The sequence below is a fragment of the Haemaphysalis longicornis genome, unplaced genomic scaffold, assembly GCF_048455015.1.
Source record: "Haemaphysalis longicornis isolate Haplotype H1 unplaced genomic scaffold, Haemaphysalis longicornis Haplotype H1 scaffold_6, whole genome shotgun sequence".
NCBI classification, from domain to species: domain Eukaryota; kingdom Metazoa; phylum Arthropoda; class Arachnida; order Ixodida; family Ixodidae; genus Haemaphysalis; species Haemaphysalis longicornis.
Genome location: NW_027526407.1, coordinates 199,845,444 through 199,862,409, shown reverse-complemented (window position 1 = coordinate 199,862,409; position 16,966 = coordinate 199,845,444). Strand labels below are relative to the sequence as shown.

The 16,966-nt window shown below is 46.8% G+C and overlaps 2 protein-coding genes across 2 annotated transcripts in view; both read right to left on the bottom strand.

Annotated features, from left to right (window-relative positions):
- Window positions 1–5,720: 5,720 nt before the first annotated feature.
- The window catches only part of LOC144143433 (juvenile hormone acid O-methyltransferase-like), a 76,979-nt gene continuing 65,733 nt past the window's right edge, over window positions 5,721–16,966 (bottom strand). Inside the window, exons 4-5 of the mRNA XM_077675189.1 lie at window positions 9,314–9,482; window positions 5,721–5,896 (exon numbers count right to left, since the gene is read on the bottom strand). Coding sequence (XP_077531315.1) covers window positions 5,721–5,896; window positions 9,314–9,482 — 345 coding nt within the window. The remainder of the gene's footprint in view (window positions 5,897–9,313; window positions 9,483–16,966) is intronic.
- LOC144141696 (uncharacterized) overlaps window positions 11,134–16,966 on the bottom strand; it is a 49,149-nt gene continuing 43,316 nt past the window's right edge. The window contains exons 2-4 of the mRNA XM_077673212.1: window positions 16,343–16,647; window positions 11,896–12,190; window positions 11,134–11,148 (exon numbers count right to left, since the gene is read on the bottom strand). Coding sequence (XP_077529338.1) covers window positions 11,134–11,148; window positions 11,896–12,190; window positions 16,343–16,647 — 615 coding nt within the window. The remainder of the gene's footprint in view (window positions 11,149–11,895; window positions 12,191–16,342; window positions 16,648–16,966) is intronic.

Here is a 16,966-nt window from a genome sequence, read left to right as displayed (position 1 = left end):
GCGAATAGCACCCTGTTCTTTTCCCGAAACTCGGTAAGGGCGCTGGTGTATCGGTCGGTCGTTTTCTTCTGTAATGATACGTTTTGTTATGGTGGTCTGCCGTACTTTAGATGACGTAGCAAAGAAATCGCTAAAAAAGCGCATAATCTCGAGAAGCTGCCGCTGTTGTTGTACGGTCAGGTTTGGGTTCACGTCAACCTTTGCAGTGCTTGCGACATGAGTTGAGGTGGATGACTACGCTAAAATGGGACCGTAGCTGGCTTCTTCGAAGTAGGCGACGGCTGTATGGAATGTCAGATGCTGGTGTTCTACGCTGAAATTCGTCAAGAGAATTTCGGTTTGTCTGTTAATAAGGTCAACCAAGCCACGGGCGGCGCAAACTTGCCGAGCGTGGAGATGCGAAACGTTTTGCTCCACAATGCCACAACTTGCCGGGGCTCGCTAGCATTCAACCGTGACAAACATGCTGGCTTGAGGCGGTAGCGTCACGTTGTGTTCGCAGAAGCGGAGTGCCGGTCTTGGCTGAGCCTTCTCGTCGTACAGTTTTTGTGGGGCGGAAAATGTGACGACCAGCTCCCGTAGGTTTATTATTGCGCCGTACTCGCGAAGGATGTCCAGGCCGAGTATACGCTGCTTTTAGCACTCATGCAGCACAACGAAACAACCGGTTAAGGTCACACCGCGAATTTCGATCCTCGCGGTACACATGCCAATGGGCTCCACGAGGTGACCGCCCGCTGTACGGATAGCCGAGCCATTCAAGGGTGTCGTAACTTACCGGAGCTTTGCGGCGAGGAAGCCATTTATGACAGAATAATCGGCACCAGTATCGACTAGATCGGTTAGTGGGTGATTATCGACGAATACTGGAATGCCGGCGCAAATTATTTCGTTTTCCTTAAAGTTCGTTATTTGTGTCGGGTCAGCTGGAGGAGTTCGTCTCGTCGATGGCGGCTCCGGATCTTGATACGCAGCGGCCTTGTCCCCGGAGGTCGCAGGCGTCAGTTTCCCCGGCGTGGGCTCGGGGACCTGCTCCCAGTCTGGCCATAACTGAGGGGACGGCCAGGCGAGGAGTACCGGCGGGGTGAGGGAGACCTGGATTGGTGCACTACTCAGGGTGTTGAGGGTAGCTCGTTGGCAGCCAGGTACTCCTGAATATCCCGTGGACGTTCCCCATAGCGCGGTCGCGGCGCATCCTGCGAAAACCCACTGAGCCTCATACGGCGATGAGGGCTGTGGCGGATTAGATAATCGCCTTCGCCACAATTGTAGTAGAGGGGCCGGTTGCCCGAAATGCGCCACAAGGCCGCTTTACGTTCCAGACATATTGGTTCGTAGCGGATCGCAGGTTTCAAGACGCGCTGAAATGGCTGTGGGGCAGCAGGCCGAAACACAGGCGCTACAGAAGCAGGAGTGCGGACCACATCAGCGTAAGCTGTTACTGGGCGCGTCATGTGAGCTGCTGGTCGCAGTAAATCCACGCAGGTTGGAACCGGTTGTTCTACTTAAGATGTTGGTGGTTCCGCTGCTCGGCGAACTTGTTCACGGATAACATCGGCAATGGCAGCGACGGTTGGCTGGTTGTCTCCTCCTTGTTGCAGCTGCAGTTCTTCGCGCAGAACGCTACGCACAAGTTCCCGGAGGGCTCTCATGTCGTCAAATGGTGATCCGCAATCGGCAATCTTCACTTGCCGTCCGTACTGCGTGGCGCGTTGCCACAGCGAGCGTTCCATTGTGGATGCTTCTCGCCCGAATTCGGCTACTGTCGTAGGAGGCCTTTGAGCAAGTCCAGCGAAAAGCTGTTCCTTGACACCGCGCATGAGGTGGCGCACCTTGACTGCTTCACTCATTTCGGGGTCAGCGCGCCTGAACAAGAACGACATGTCTTCCACAAACATGGCCACGCTCTCATTTGGCTTCTGAGCCCGGGACTGAAGAGCCCGCTCTGCCTTCTTTTTCCGCTCGTCGCTGCCGTAGCTCTTCAGCAACCTACGCCGGAACTCTGGCCAGCTGGTCATCTTGCGCCTAATATTCACGAAGCATATTCGAGCGGACTCTTCCAGCGAAAAGTAAATGTGGCCGAGCTTGCGATTGTCGTCCCAATCGTTAAACTCGGCTACACGATTGAAATCGTCCAGACAGTCCTCCACGTCCTCAAAGGGTTCTCCGTGAAACGGCCGTGGTGTGCGTGGTGCGTGAAAAACCACCGGCGAGGTGGAACCGCTGCACTGGGTGGTTTGGCTGGCGGTGCTGGTCATGATGGCCCTTGTTCGAGTTGTGATACAGCCGAACTCGGGTTCAAGGCCTCGCAGGCGGCCGCTGACCTTGTGGACGGGTGTTGTGTCCACTCCGCTTGGTTTGAAGGCGACAGTACTTTCGGGGTCGAAGTGCATGGGTTGGTACCCAGCACATCCACCAAAAATGCCACAGAAAAAATGAAATAGGAGAGTTTAATGGCGTATATACGTCGGGAGAAAACACACTAGGCCGCGATGCAGTAGCACTCTGAAACAGGCAGAACACGTCTGGATACTCCTCCTTGTCTTACTTTCAGTCCTTTTCTTACAGGCGCTAAGAGGCATACCCAGATGGGGGGATTGTAATAGGGAAGCCGCCGTGAGACATACACTCATGGGCTCGCAGGATGACAGCACTGCGGCAGTGCCCCTGCGGCAATATCATACAACACATTTCGTAGCGAGTAAGGTCCGCATGATCATTTTTAAACAGCAAATCTTTTGAGGAATGTGTCACTGAAAAAAACGGCATTCGGGCAGCCATGGCATAGTTTCAAGGTGAAACGTTCCGAATCCCCCCTATACATTGCTCCCGTCAAAGCGTAGCGCCCACTAGAGTTCCTGGACACTAGCGCCACATTTGTATGTGGGTATTATGGTGTAACTCTATGCTTTATTGTGGATCGTACAATAATAAGTCAGCAACATTCATCAAATGCGTTTCAATTTTCGGTTGTACTATAGATTTGATGGTTTATGGGTACGTTGAGGGCATTTTTTTTTCAGAATAGTTTCGGGCCTGGTTCTCATCAGGCTAGCAGTTAGGACATTCTTGAATGGCGGCTGCACGCCAAGGAAGAGGACCCTGCGGCGGAGTCCGGCAGTTTATCGAACGTCCCTTTAACGCACGACGTTTGATTCAACGGTGTTTTGTCGAAGTTGGTTTTACGGAAGCCGTTTTATCCAAAATGATTCTCGCAGTGTTTTTAGCGAACAAAATTTGCAGTATTTCATTAATTAGTCTCTCCTTGCTTTTTATGTGCGTGAATTGAACGAAGTTTTCTTGCACGCCGTGTTTATTTATTTAACGGCACGAGGTTGCGGGTTCGATTCCCGGCCACGGCGGCCGCTTTTCTGATGGAGGCGAAAAGCAAAAACGCCCGTGTGTACAAGATTTCGGCGCACGGTAAAGATCCCCAGGTGGTCAATTAATCCGTAGCCCTCCATTCCGGCATGCCTCATCGCCTGCGCTGCGTGGGCGCGTTAACCCCCACAGTCCATCAATCATTATTTATGTAACAAAAATATTACTTTCTTTTTGTATGATCATTTTACCTTGAAGTAATCACTAAGGGTAATCTCCCCAAAATTCTATTGCGCTGGTGGAACTGTTATCAGAAATATACTTTTCGTTCTCGTTCCGCCTGTGAACCGGAGCGTTTCACAGCATTCCATGCTATAGGCTTGTAGGCCGTTGTTTCATTACTGTTTGCGATAGGTTTTTAGCGCGCGCCTGGTGAAGCGGCGTACGGTTTGGGAAATGCATCTCCAAGAACAGGTTGCCATTTTCTTATCTGGTATCGTGTTTTTTTTTTTCGCTTCACTCTGTCAAAACGAACATCTTACATTTCCTTCTCTGAAAGGTAGACAAAAAGACAGGCTAACTGCGAATTTCGTTTTTAAAGTCCTAGCAGCCTGCTGCACGCCATACCTGTGTTGACGCAGTTTTTTAGCACAGGGCACTAAAAATGTTCCGTTTATCACTGAAAATAACGCGAGAAATAAACAATATGCTCACGGAGCCATTCCGGTACAGTTTATCTTTAACACATGAAAGTGATGGCGTCATATGTTGCTTGGATGTTCCGACAAGTTGAAACTGTTCATTGGTTATCACAAAGTGAAAGCGCTATAGAAAAAAATGGACGCGGTCCAGCCCTGTGAATGTGTATGCCGCGCGCGGCTGTTGTAAAGCGTTACACACGGTTATGGGGGAAGGTATGAAATGTTTTTCGTTGCCTCGGCGGGCTTGTCGCTTCCGCTCGGCTTCTCTGACGGCAAATGTTTTATCCTGACGCATGCGCTCGGCGTCTTGGGCGAGAACTGCTGGGTACTACTACCTTGCCTGACACATGCGCTAGCCCTGGAATGACGTCAACCCCCCAACCTTTCCTACAGGAGCTGCAAACGTAATCTTTACAACCACACGTGCAGTTCCCGTTGTTCATCGGTGCTTTATCATCGATCACGAGGTTTCGATGGTCCTTTTGTCGTTTTTCCTTACACGTATACTCAGCTCTATGCTGCATGCCTGATTATCCTGACGCATGCCGAGCCTTGGACAAGAACTGCTGGCTGTTGTTTGGGTTTTATGTTTACGACACGAAATATTCCTACCATGGAGAGGCTAACAGATTCGATGTAAAATGGACGCTATCCCGCCCTGCGAAAGTGGATGTGCAGCGCAGTTGTTGTAAACCACTACACTTGCTGTTGGGGGAGGGTATGAAATGTTCCTCTGTCTCGGTGGGCTGGTCTTGCACTCGGCTTTTCTGGCTGCCTATGCTAGGTCCTGCCTGCCCTGAAGCATGCGCGCTAGCCCTCGAATGATACCAGCCCTTACAAGAGCAGCTGCAAACATAACCGTTTTCCGTAGGGGCTGGTTCCCATATTCACCAGCGCCTCACCATTCATCACGCGGTTTCAATGCTTGTTTTTTTTTTGTTACGCGAATGTTGAGCTCTATGCTGCACGCCTGATCAGCCGGACGCAAGGGCCGGGCGTGTTGGTTGTAGACTGCTTTTCCTTCCGGGATTTTTTGTTTGCGACAAAAAATCTTCCCGACCGATGAGGAGCTAACAGCTTTTCTGTATAATTGTGTCAACCAATGAAGTTGCCATTGCGGTTATTCGTGAGATAGGAGCCATTTCGTGCGGGGTGCTTCCGTGGGGTGTGGGTGTTTCTTTCTGATATATGTTTCTGCTACATTAAATGCCTTGCCGGAGCCCCAGGAACTACAATGTCGACAATATACATATAGTAAACTAGTCGAAGAAATACGTCTTTGGATTCTAGCTCAATCCCATGTTTTTTGTTGCCATGACTTGAGCGGTATGCCTAAACAGCGTCACCTCTTTTTACCAAGTAGCCTGTGTATTGCGGTCACATTCCTGTTCAGATGACCTGGTTATAGCCCCGATTCACTCCACTTGTTTTTTAGTTACAGCATAAATATTGTCACTACCTTCAATGTAGGTAGCAACTAGGATGTGTGGTGGTGACTGCCCCTCATTTTCACTTCTCTCCTGCAGATAAAGCAGAGATGATAAACGTGATGTAGACGCTCATACACAGCAACAGGAGTGAAAATATCTCATGAACGATGTGACGAAAACTACATCTGATATGCACTAGTGGCCTCATTATTTCTAAAATACCGGGAAGGATGACTAAGCAGATGTTGCAGGCAAATTTCTCAGGCTTTTAATTGACGCCGGGCTTTTGTGCATGGACAATCTCCAAAGTGTAGGTCACTTCAATCTGCCCTCCGGTTGCTGTCCGTGTTCTTTGCAGCATGAGTTGAATCCAGAGGTCCCTGAAGGCCGTGCGATCTTCGTGCGGAACACCGTCGTAGGCGTTGAACGACTCCATAAAATTGTCTGCAAAATATACAAGCAGGGAGCACAATAATTTATTGGAATGAGGATCCTTTTTTTAAGAATTAATTTTAGGAGAGGGAGTTGTCACTTCTTTAGTAGCAGCTAATCAGAAAATGAGGGGATGCTCAATCCGTTCCTTAGCCCGCATCAACAAAAAGGAGATCCCTGTTCAGTTCATTAGAAGTTCGGTTTGTGAATGTCGAGGTATTTTATTCAAGTAGAAATTGTCCGAAGACGGTGTCATAACGAAAATATGTATTTGAGCATTATCTTGCCATCATCAAATGGACATAATGAAGTCGTTGCTGACCAAATAGAGTGTATCGTTGGCAATATTTCAAGGTCGCGCTTTTTCGTTTTGACAAGAAGATAATTTTTATTGTAATTTTGATACCTACTGGTACTGTAAAAATTTATTACTTCCTTTTGGTGCACAACCACGACTGATATCACGAAGCTACACCAATTACAAAGACCCTCTTTTATGACAATACGAAACTTATAAAATGCCACCCATGCTCTACCTACTTTTAGGGAACTTTATGTTGGTGAATTTTCGTCCTTCTAAAACTACAAGTAGTTCACGTGCCACCACGCAGTAGAAAAATTTACGGGCCCAACCACTCATTTCTTGGATGATTACCCAGTGAAGGTGCTTCGGATTCATTGGCTTACAATACTTCTCAAAACAAAAGTCCGATGATATCTTTGCACTTTTTATGTTTATTTAGGCACCTGCGGTGCCTCGCTCCCGCCTCGCGTTGCCAAAAGGCTTTGTAATCTTGCCAGTTTCGACGCCTTGTTTTGCTATCTGCTTTAATTCTTTGGAATTGCTTCGATCTGCCTCACACGCGTTGCGCTGCTGTTTGCTCTGGCCACAAGGCAATAGGAGAGTTGACGATGATGGCGACTTCTGTGCTTTTGCGTTTGCTCTGCCCACATTTTTTCGCTTCCGTCATTTAAGATGTACTGGTTTGGCTGGCCACATTTCTACTGCTAGTGCAATGAAACGCCTTGTGCTCTAGGAGCCATAGTACAACAAAACCTTCTCTCCGCGCCCTATCTTCCTACCAAAATTTTTGTTCGCGGACAATTCCCGGGTGGGTTACCTCCCCTCAAAACGCATGCAGGTCATGAATGTCGGGGTGGAGTGTACCAGGTTCTCTGTAAAAAACAACAAAGCAAATTTATGTACACACTCTTTATCTGCCAAATAAACTGTCATAACCATAACCCACGTTGCAGTGAACATGGCCTCTTCCTTAAGTTCGAACCACCAGCCTAATCTAAAAATGTTGGTACCAGCTATGAGCGTGAGTTGTTTTAAACGTTACCTTCATTTCTTAATTCATCCCAGTACAGCTTCGTGTCCTATTGGTACTGCTGTGCGGAATAGAATAAACTAAACCTATATGACTACGTTACACATTTCTTCGTTGCATGTATAACCTTATAATTTTCTTTTACGCCCGTCGTCAAATATCGGCCATAAATGACAACCTCAGCGTTTTGTAAACCCTGCATTGCCCCTGCTGCAACACCCATTGAACGCCGAACTTGCTTAATTTATTCTGCAAATACGCTAATTTGATCGGTGGTGGCACGTGGTTCTCAAGAAATGACTGCCCAGCCACGACCGAAGGGGACCCCAAGAAGTGAGGGAGAACGGATCCTTCACTTCTTGAACAGTTCGTCGAATACGCCTTAGCGAAAGGTTTATACAAGCTGTTTGATCGGTCTGAGCCGAATTCCCTCATGACTGCTACCCTGAAAAACGACGTGCACCTTTCAGTAAATTATGACTACCAGCTGGGTGCTCTACAAAAAGCCAAATAGACACGTGAACCTGCCGTTGTTGAGTGAACTTCATTGTGGCCAATGGTTTTTAGGGGCATCTGGAGTTTTCGAAGTGCCTTTCTTTTCCAAATTCCTCTCTATGCTCTCCAGGACCTACAAAGCTCATTTTTATAATAAATGTTTACTAGTACTGTTCAATATTCTTACCGGTGTGAAACGACAGATCCTAATATGTTAAATCGCTCTGCTTACTCGGTATAATTATCACGCAGTTGTTGCAGCTAGAATTCCTAATCTAATTATGAAAGAGCCATCTGTATCTATGTCATTGATGATTGGACGTTTGGCATATTCATCGACAATATTCTTTCATGTGCTACGTCAACGCGAAAAATTTAGTTTGTTTCCTGCGCTTCAATTAATTCTTACACTTCGCGAACTTTGATACAATCCTTGAACAATACTTACATGCAACACTTCCCAAACGACTAAAGCTTGTGACACGCTTCATATATGTTCAACTTATGAGGCAAGAAGGAAATATTAGGCTTATTTAGAACAGAAAAGTACTGCATAGCTCACAGTTTTTTAATTTAGAAAAGGACGTGGGCTTGGTAAGAAACATGTGGGAAACGGCGCTGAAGTCAGGTGGCATAAACCAAAATTACAAATTGACTAGCTCAACTTCGTGCATCAGGGTTCCAAGCCCAAGAGTCACCGAAGGTCTCTACAGGTGTAGGGAAGCAGCGGGAACTCATAAACACTAATCTTTCGACGCAATTTGCCACGAGTGAAGCGGATATGCGACCATTTTTAAATGTATAGATATCTGTATGAAGGGGCCCGCCAAATCGCCGAGGGGCAAGCCTAATTAGCTTGCAACCCGGCAAGCCGAATCTTGGTAAACCTAGAGGTGTCCCCGTCATTCATAACACCGGTCCAGAAAAAAATAAAGTTTGGTTTAATATTTACAGCGAATCGCGTCCACTGGCCACGAGAGGGCTCATTAACAATCTGTTTAACCAACCACTGTTACACTGTATTCATGGTCCTTTAATACACCCAACACAAAAAGAAAACGGAGCCACATTGCACATCATGTAGGAGTTGAGTTTTGGCTTCGCTATCGATTTCCGACGACCCGTCGGCGAACCGGTCAACCAGCGGATTTGGTCCGAGGTTCAGCGAGGCCAAGCTGAACCAAGCTGAGGCGAAGCTGAGCAGGGCACGCTGAAAAGAAGTCGCTTGACTTCTGAAAAGCTTTCCTATCATAAGAACCTTTACAGGAAATCAAGAAACCCAAAAAATGAGCCTCAATGCACCTAGAGTGGGGGAAAAATGAGGCCTACAGACCCTCGACACGAGTATTCTGCAGAAGTAATCCCATTATATTAACAAACAGTTTCATAGTTCCTTTAATTATATCTTGTCCGCATTTTTCAATATAGGCGTACAATGTGCATATTGAACGCGGGCGGAAACTTGATTAATCGATTTACAGTGTTGCGTAGCCAGTATTTGAAACCTATCGTTCGGCAGCCTGAAAATGTATTTGAGTTAGACACATGTATATATCCATTAAAATAATCGGTATTTTCACTAGATAGGGTTTATGCTCACCAAGGAAGTCCTCGATCCGATTGAACTTCCACCGAGTCTCGTATTGTCTGTATGCCACGCAGCGAAGACCAGCTGCCGCAAGGCTACTCCTGGTCTCAGCATCCCTCTGCGCTGAATACCCGGATTTGCCACCGCAGCGATACATCCCCGGGAAAAGGTCTCTGGGGTTCTGAAAGCAAGTGCGCGAAAATTGCATCTGTGCGCCGATTTTGCAAGAGCTCTAAGACAATTTACTGGTGAAGTGGTATTTGTATCAAAATAACGCTTGGCAAAGTAAAAATCCGGCCGAGGTGTTGATGGATGTTGACCTAAAGCGCGATGACTCGAGATAACATCGAAGGAAAACAAATTCACGCATCTCCACGAAGTGAATCCTGATAAGTGGGCGGAGCACTGGGGATCATTATTACCGTAAATCCCCCGTGACATTACCCACTCGCGCATGTAAGTGAGTGACAACGCGTGTGTACAGTATGTACCCCGGAATAGCTTGTTGTCGGCTTTGCCGTTGAGCCGCTGCTTCCCGAGCTCTCAACTCCATGTCCGCTTGGAGTTTTGGCCGTTTTGCCGCTTCCCGAGCTCTCGCCTCCGGGGTAGCTTGTTGTCTGTGGAGACGTTGAGCGGCCGCATGCCGCGCCATACGTTCGTTTTCATCCATGGCAGAAAGAGAATGTGTTGTCTGTAAAGCGCTTATATACGCATTTGCACCGCAGCGCTCTCTCTCTCTCTCTCTCTCTCTCTCTCTCTCTCTCTCTCTCTCTAAGTTATTGTGAACCTTCTATTTTGTTCTTGTTAACCTTTTGTGAACCTTTTGTTCACAGATATTTAGATTTACACAGTGCTGTGCGTCTCCCCCTCTCTCTTTTCTCCCCCCCCCTCTCTCTCTCTCTCTCTCTCTCTCTCTTTCTCTCTCTCTCTCTCTTTCTCTCTCTATCTCTCTCTCTAACCTTTTGTGAACCTTTTATTTCGTTCTTGATACCCTTTTATGAACCTTTGTTCACAAATGTTTCGATTTGCATGGTGCTGTGCCGTGAGCACGGACGCTGGACGGACGGACGGACAAGCCTCGTCCTTAAGGTGATTCGCCCGTAAAACTAGCATCTTCGTCTATCTGTAATTTGAGTGTCGTGAGTGCACCCAAACCTATAAACAAACACAAAGATACGCACGCCTACACACTCAGTGTTGCTAAATTGTGCGAGACTGAACCTGCTTCGTATACAAACCAAGGCACAGCAGGTTCAGAGACGCACGCACAGGTCGCTGGCAATGGAAATGCTGCTAACAGTCGTGTGTTTTCTTAGGCGCTGCTGGTGATTCTTCTCACACTAGAGATGTCGCTTTCGCCGATTCTGGACCTAGCATACTGCCGTTCTCATGTGTCTAGTGCCTACATGCGCTGTCTGCAATTATGGAGCCGCTGCTCTAAGCCGCCACATGTGGATATTTAGTTGGAGAAAGGCATTGCTAGACTTCAGCCTTGAAGGTGTCTGTTGGAGCAGTTGATTGATTGTAGTGTTTAACGCGCCTACGCTAGACAGGCGATGAGGCGCGGCGTAGTGGAGGGCTCCGGATTCATTTTAACCAGGTGGGAATCTCTGACGTGCACTGCAATCTCGAACTCGCGGGAGGTTTTGCTTTTCGCCTCCATCAGAAAAGCGGGCACACCGGCCGGGAGTCAAACCCGTGTCTTTGTGCTCAAAACCACAACGCCATAGCCACTGAGCTAGACGGGTTCTGTTAGAGCAGTTACTGAAAAACAAAGCGAGTCAGCCTTTCTAATTCGCTACTACAGTTGGTTGGACGAATTAAAAATTGCATCAAATGATCTTGACCTGTGGATTTGACGTTTTAAACCTAGTTAGGTTTCTATCACACGAAGAAAGGAACACAGTGCTGCTGCTTATGATTGCTAGAATGTATACTGTGAGCAGTTAGTCGTGCGCCAGCCCTTTGGGACATTGACCGCTACCACAGTTACCTAGGGGCCACTATCCCATACCTCATCTTCCTCTGATAGTCATCCTCATCATCATCTTCCACCTCGGGGCTCGTGTCCGCCTCTTCGCCGCCAGCTGAGTGTGTGTTCCGCGAGAGCTGCTACGCCTAATAAACGTCCTTTACCGGCCGTCCTTCAAGGCCCTTACAATACTCACACCTGATATTACACAATGTGTGAAACGTGACGCAGTGCAGCGGCTTCCTCAGAGTTTTTAAAAATATTTTTCACATTTCAAACAGGTGTTTGGATACCTGATAGTTCAGGAATGTCATATGTGGTAATTTCTATACGACTTGAATGGACAGGGTTTCTTCGATAATGACCGGTTAGTTCTAACAGCTGGCTTTGCAGCTTCGGTAGTTTCACCTCCCGCACAGTCTTAACAAAGCTCAAAGCTCGAAATGCAAAAAATGGCTCTATTGTTGTTAAGCTTTGCTTAACAAAAAAGCAAGCTTCGAATAGAGCTCCGACTGGGCAACGTCAAGCACTGCGCAGACGAAGCTCATTCAGCCTTTCCATGGGTCTCGTGAATTCGACATTGGGAAGTGACATGTATGCACGGGCAAATTTCAGTACTCACAATCATTTGTCTCCACTCTGCCATCCTGTACACAGCATCCCAGACGTCGATGACGTCACCGCCGGTCAGAGCTGCGATAGCGCAGTCCCCTCCCGGCTTCAACAGCCCAGCTACGTTGCGGTACGCTTTTTCTAGGTCCACGATGTAGTGGAAAGTATAAAAGGAGTATATGCGGTCCGAAGGGCCGTAGCGTTGCAGAATGGGTGTGAAGTCGTCGTACTCCACGTCAAACACGTCATAGGCGATGCGGCTGTGAGAGAAGTTGGCTTTGGCGTAGTCCACTGAATGACGACTTCTGCATAAAAAAACAAGAAAGGGACAAATCAGGCCTAAATTTCAGTGTTTCGTTTCCATGGCACGTGAATATGTCTTTGTGATAGCCCCAGGGGGATACCAGAAAGAAAGAGATGCTTCGTGTGTACTTGTGTCGCGCCTACGCACGTGCTCTCAACTGCCTCTACCGAGAATCAGGGACTGCGGCATAGTGACCTCAACCCATATCGTTCCGCATTCCCGTGTGACCCCTGGGTTTTTAGCAACTAGGTCACTCTTTTGCGGTCTGAAATTCTCGTCAGGGCAGACTGCAAACTCATGCAGAAGAACAACTTGTTGGGTAGGCATTTGGGAAGGAGGGGTATGAAAAGCTTGTTTTTATTTATTTATTTATTTATTTGCAGGGTACTGCCAGCTTCATTTAAGAAGCCCTAGGCAGGAGTGGACAAACATAATGATACAAAAACAGGGAAACAGGAGTAGTTTTAGCCAACTGCGGGAAATAACGCGCATAGAACAAACAGAGGAACGCATTTGTTCGCGTGGCAAAATAAAACAGCAATAAAGAACGGGGAACTTCAAAGACGACAACTTTGTCACTCGGCACAACATCAATTCAACACGCAAATCACACAGGGAAGCAAACCAGTGGAAAACACAATTGCAAATAATTTAGAAAGAACCCTGAACAAGAAAAGCATTCAATCAGGCACAGCCAATCAGGCAGAGCCAGGCACAGCCAGGCACAGCCTATTTTTATAAAAATAGGCAGCTGCGGCTGCTGGACCGCCCAAACGTGGCCGGGCAGACCTTTTGTGAGGCACAGCACCACGTTGTGATGTTATGGGGCGCGACTGCTTTTGGACACGCCGCATACGCGCGAACACCTTTCATCGTTTGCACCTTGACGAAGCTCGAGAACAAATAACTCTGAACAATAACAATGGCTGTGCTTCGTTTCGTCAGTGTGCAGAAAGCTGAAGCATGGTTCGTTTTTCAAGCTGATTTCCAGATCGATCCACATACGTACGCCAGAATCTGCAAAATCTGCAACCTCCCTAGACGACGAATACCTGTGGAAATAGTTTTATGTGATGTGAGTTTTCCAAAACAGTAGTTAAAATTTGAGGCAGCTGTACACAGTTTCACGTTGTAAAGTCTTGTTTGTAAAAAAAAAAAAACATGTCTTCAACTTAACAGACCGAACAGCATTAGTGGCTTTGGTTTGCTCGTCGAATTTGGTGGTAATTTACACTAGTGATCATTATCAATGGTGCCTACTAGAGCCTCTGAAAGGGTGCTTCAACCGTTGTTGTCCGTATATGAGGTGGTATTACCAACATGGCTTAACATAACTTTCTTTTACTTGAACCTTTCCGGTAAGAAAAATAATAGAATATGTGTTACTCGCGTGCGAATTATCTTCCTCTTAAATTATCTGTCTTTTTCGTATTAATTTTTGTGAAGGGTTAACTTATACGTTGCATATAGACGGTGCTGGTATGAGTTGTTTACATTGTTGATTTGGGCGAGCCATCCGATTGGCAGGGGCGAGGGCCTTGGGCCTTGGAAATATTGGCCTGTTACACTGAAAACATTTGCTGCAGTAGTAACCGGAAACGTTTTCTGATACACATCACACCACACAGCAAGTTATTAATGATGTTGATGCTTGATGTCACGTATTCCCATAGTAGTCTAACTCCTGTCACCATAACCATGTTTGGTGCCGTGCGGGCCACAGTCGCGAAGTATATGTCGAATTAACAGCGAATAATGTGCGGTGGTTCTCTAGAAAACAATCCGGTCATATCGAATCCTTGCTTCACTGTGATAAAGTTATTCCACTTTTTAAGCTAGATGTATAGGTACAAATATTTGAGGAAAAATACAGTGCCAGATCTACTTGTTGCTGGTTCTCAGTACAAATAATAAACTGATATTAATCACAATAATACAAACTTTAAATTGGATAAATGTATAGATTTAAGGTAATAGTGGAAGATAAATAACGCTTGCCACATTGAAGAACATGAATGGTATATATCAGTAAAGAGCACTGCAGCCTCGAGGATCACTAATTAGCACCTGGTTGTAAGGGTTATACTCTGACGATTATGCCTTCAGATGTATGTAGATACCCGCTTACAGTTGAGGACTAACTAAATGTGTTACAAACGTTCGCCGATTTCTGACCATGGGAGCGAAGAAAGTAATAGATTAGGTGCACATACGTTCAAAATATATGTAAAAAACTGCTGATCTGTCTAGATAAAAATTTGCCTAAGATGTCGTCCGCTTCATGCATCCTTGGTAGCAGTGGTCGAACTAAATTGAGGCCCTGCGTGACCTCCTGAGCCATAATACTGAGTAATTACCACATTCAGAATAACAGATAAGGCTACAACTGTAACCAAAACTTACCGAATAATGCCGTTAATAATCTTGTCACCATTATTACCTACTAGCGCCATTCACGAAGGAGGAGGGAGAAACACGTTGACCGGAGCATCCTCTCGAAAACCTCCTGTGCGACTTACCTCGGCAATCCGATTTGGTAGGCAGCGCCATCTACCCGCTTGCCTAGCGGCTCCATTTCTGCAGTCGTCGGTGCAGTGAAGCCTTAACTAGTGAATGACGCGTGCGTTTACTTTCCCGATGACGTTGGCGGGGTCCTCTGCTCAAGTACACGTGGAAGATGTGAGAAAAAAGAAAACGCTGGGTATTCCCTAGCTCACAATTGAACTCGGGTTCTCTTCCCTACGAGGTAGGATTCTAGCCGATTTCTCCACACGACTACTGTTGGTTCAGCTGTATCCGCCCTAAGGCATGCGATTACGTGAAACGCGCTCACAACGCGTAGGATACAAATACGTTGTGCTGTCGGTGCAGGAATTTATTGGAGGTAGGGCAGCCCTGGCGGATCACGTTTCTAGAGTGGAACTGTATATGACTGGAATATCATGAAATTTCTTGTTTGCGAACAAAACCAGGTAGCGGGCACACGCACGTTTCTATAAGAAAACACTGGGCTGAGATTTACCTAGATTTAATAAAGGCTCCACACACTATGGTAAGGCTTCTGTTCTTCTCTAGTGTTATCACCGAGAGCGACGTGCACGGGACATTCCATCTGAATCCTAGACGCCCCCTAAGGGCCACGGATAGTTACGACTCCCGTAGTGCTTTGTGCCAATGAAAAAAAAAAAGGAACCGAGAAGGCACTGTGATCGACGCGATACTGTGTCGCAGGAGGCCAAAGACTCCACGAGCAGGCGCAAAAGTTTTCTTAGTGAATATTTGGAGGCCTTCGTGTGCCTGAGTAATAGAGGCTGGTGCCGCTCGTCTTCGTCATCTTCCTGTCCTTCCACTAAACCATGGCTTTATTCAAAGATATCAATTACTCTTTTTTTGTAACTAAGCAAAGGCTGCTTTTTAAATGCGAAAACCTTGATTAGGCTTAGTAAACGCGAAAGTTAGTCTGCTTGTCCCTTTGCCAGCCGAATCAGCCGGCAAAATTTTTAAACAGGAAGCCCTAAATGCGTCACCAAACGCGAACCTCCCCGTCATCCTAGTGCAGCTACTGAATGGTACCGAAGAGGCCGCCACTATAACCGAAAAGAAACAAAGAAAACACATTTGGGATTGCGGCGAATATGAAGCCGGGTCCCAAAGCCGTAGGCTATCTTATTAACCACTGCTCTATTTTGACACTCTGCCAGAATGGAAGCAGAATCAGTGTTATGCTTGGCCATTTCTTTCTTAGCAGTTTACTTTAGAGGGGTGAGGCTTAAATGTGTGCTCATTGCGCTCATACGCTTTTCTCTTGAGGCATAGCGAACTGTTAAGCCAAATTTCGAGCGTCGGCTTCGTGAAGTCACTGCGAGTACATAAGGCATCAAATGTCGTGCGTACAGAATGGCTGCCTGCTAATTCAGTTGCTTATAATCACTCACAGCGACTAAGGTACCTACGATATACCTCATATTTACACGGCTTGTCAGATACGTGGGGCATTCGATTTGGAGATGAATGAAGAGGATACGGTGTTGGAATATGCAGAGGAACCAAAATTTTGCAGGATGACCCTTTAACGGGAATAGAAAAAGCAGTACTAGCCCAACGTATTGAAATGCAATATAAACAATGTATAAAAGTGCGCCATGAATGTTACCTGTCCAGGGCCACGATGCGAGAGGAATCGGGATGTGAGATGGACAGCAGCTTCTCTTTGGTGAAGTTGCCCGGACCGCAGCCTATGTCGACGTACTGATGCCGGCACATGTTGTTACAGCGCGCCGTGCATATCGGTTCGCAAAGCTGAATTCTTGTGAGCGCCCTTAGGTTTTCCTTGTAGACGTATGACTTGAGCCCTTCGTAGGCGTCTTCATCCATGTGCCAGTCGTCCTTGAGGGTCAATCGACTGGTGTCAAGTTGGATCAAATGCGGCGTGCACATATTGGTTGTCGCAACGGGTGGCTGCCAAAAGAAAAGGAAAGAAAAAAGAAAAATAAAGTTAGAAAGCTGTAAAAAGTTTTTTTTGTGTTCTATAAAACACGAAGACATACGTTGTGGTGCCTGTGGGTAAGACAAAAGTTAACAAAAGGGAAGTCCAGTTAAGATTGTTTCACTTCTTTGGGCACTGGCGCACACAGACGCCAGGGAGGTGGGCTCGGGTGCCGTCCTCGTCCTAAACCACAACGACTGCAAAAATGTAACCTATAATGCTAGCCATGGTCTGGCATCACCAAAAACTACAGGACGTCTGAAAAATAGTGCCGTGACATGACAGGCGCAA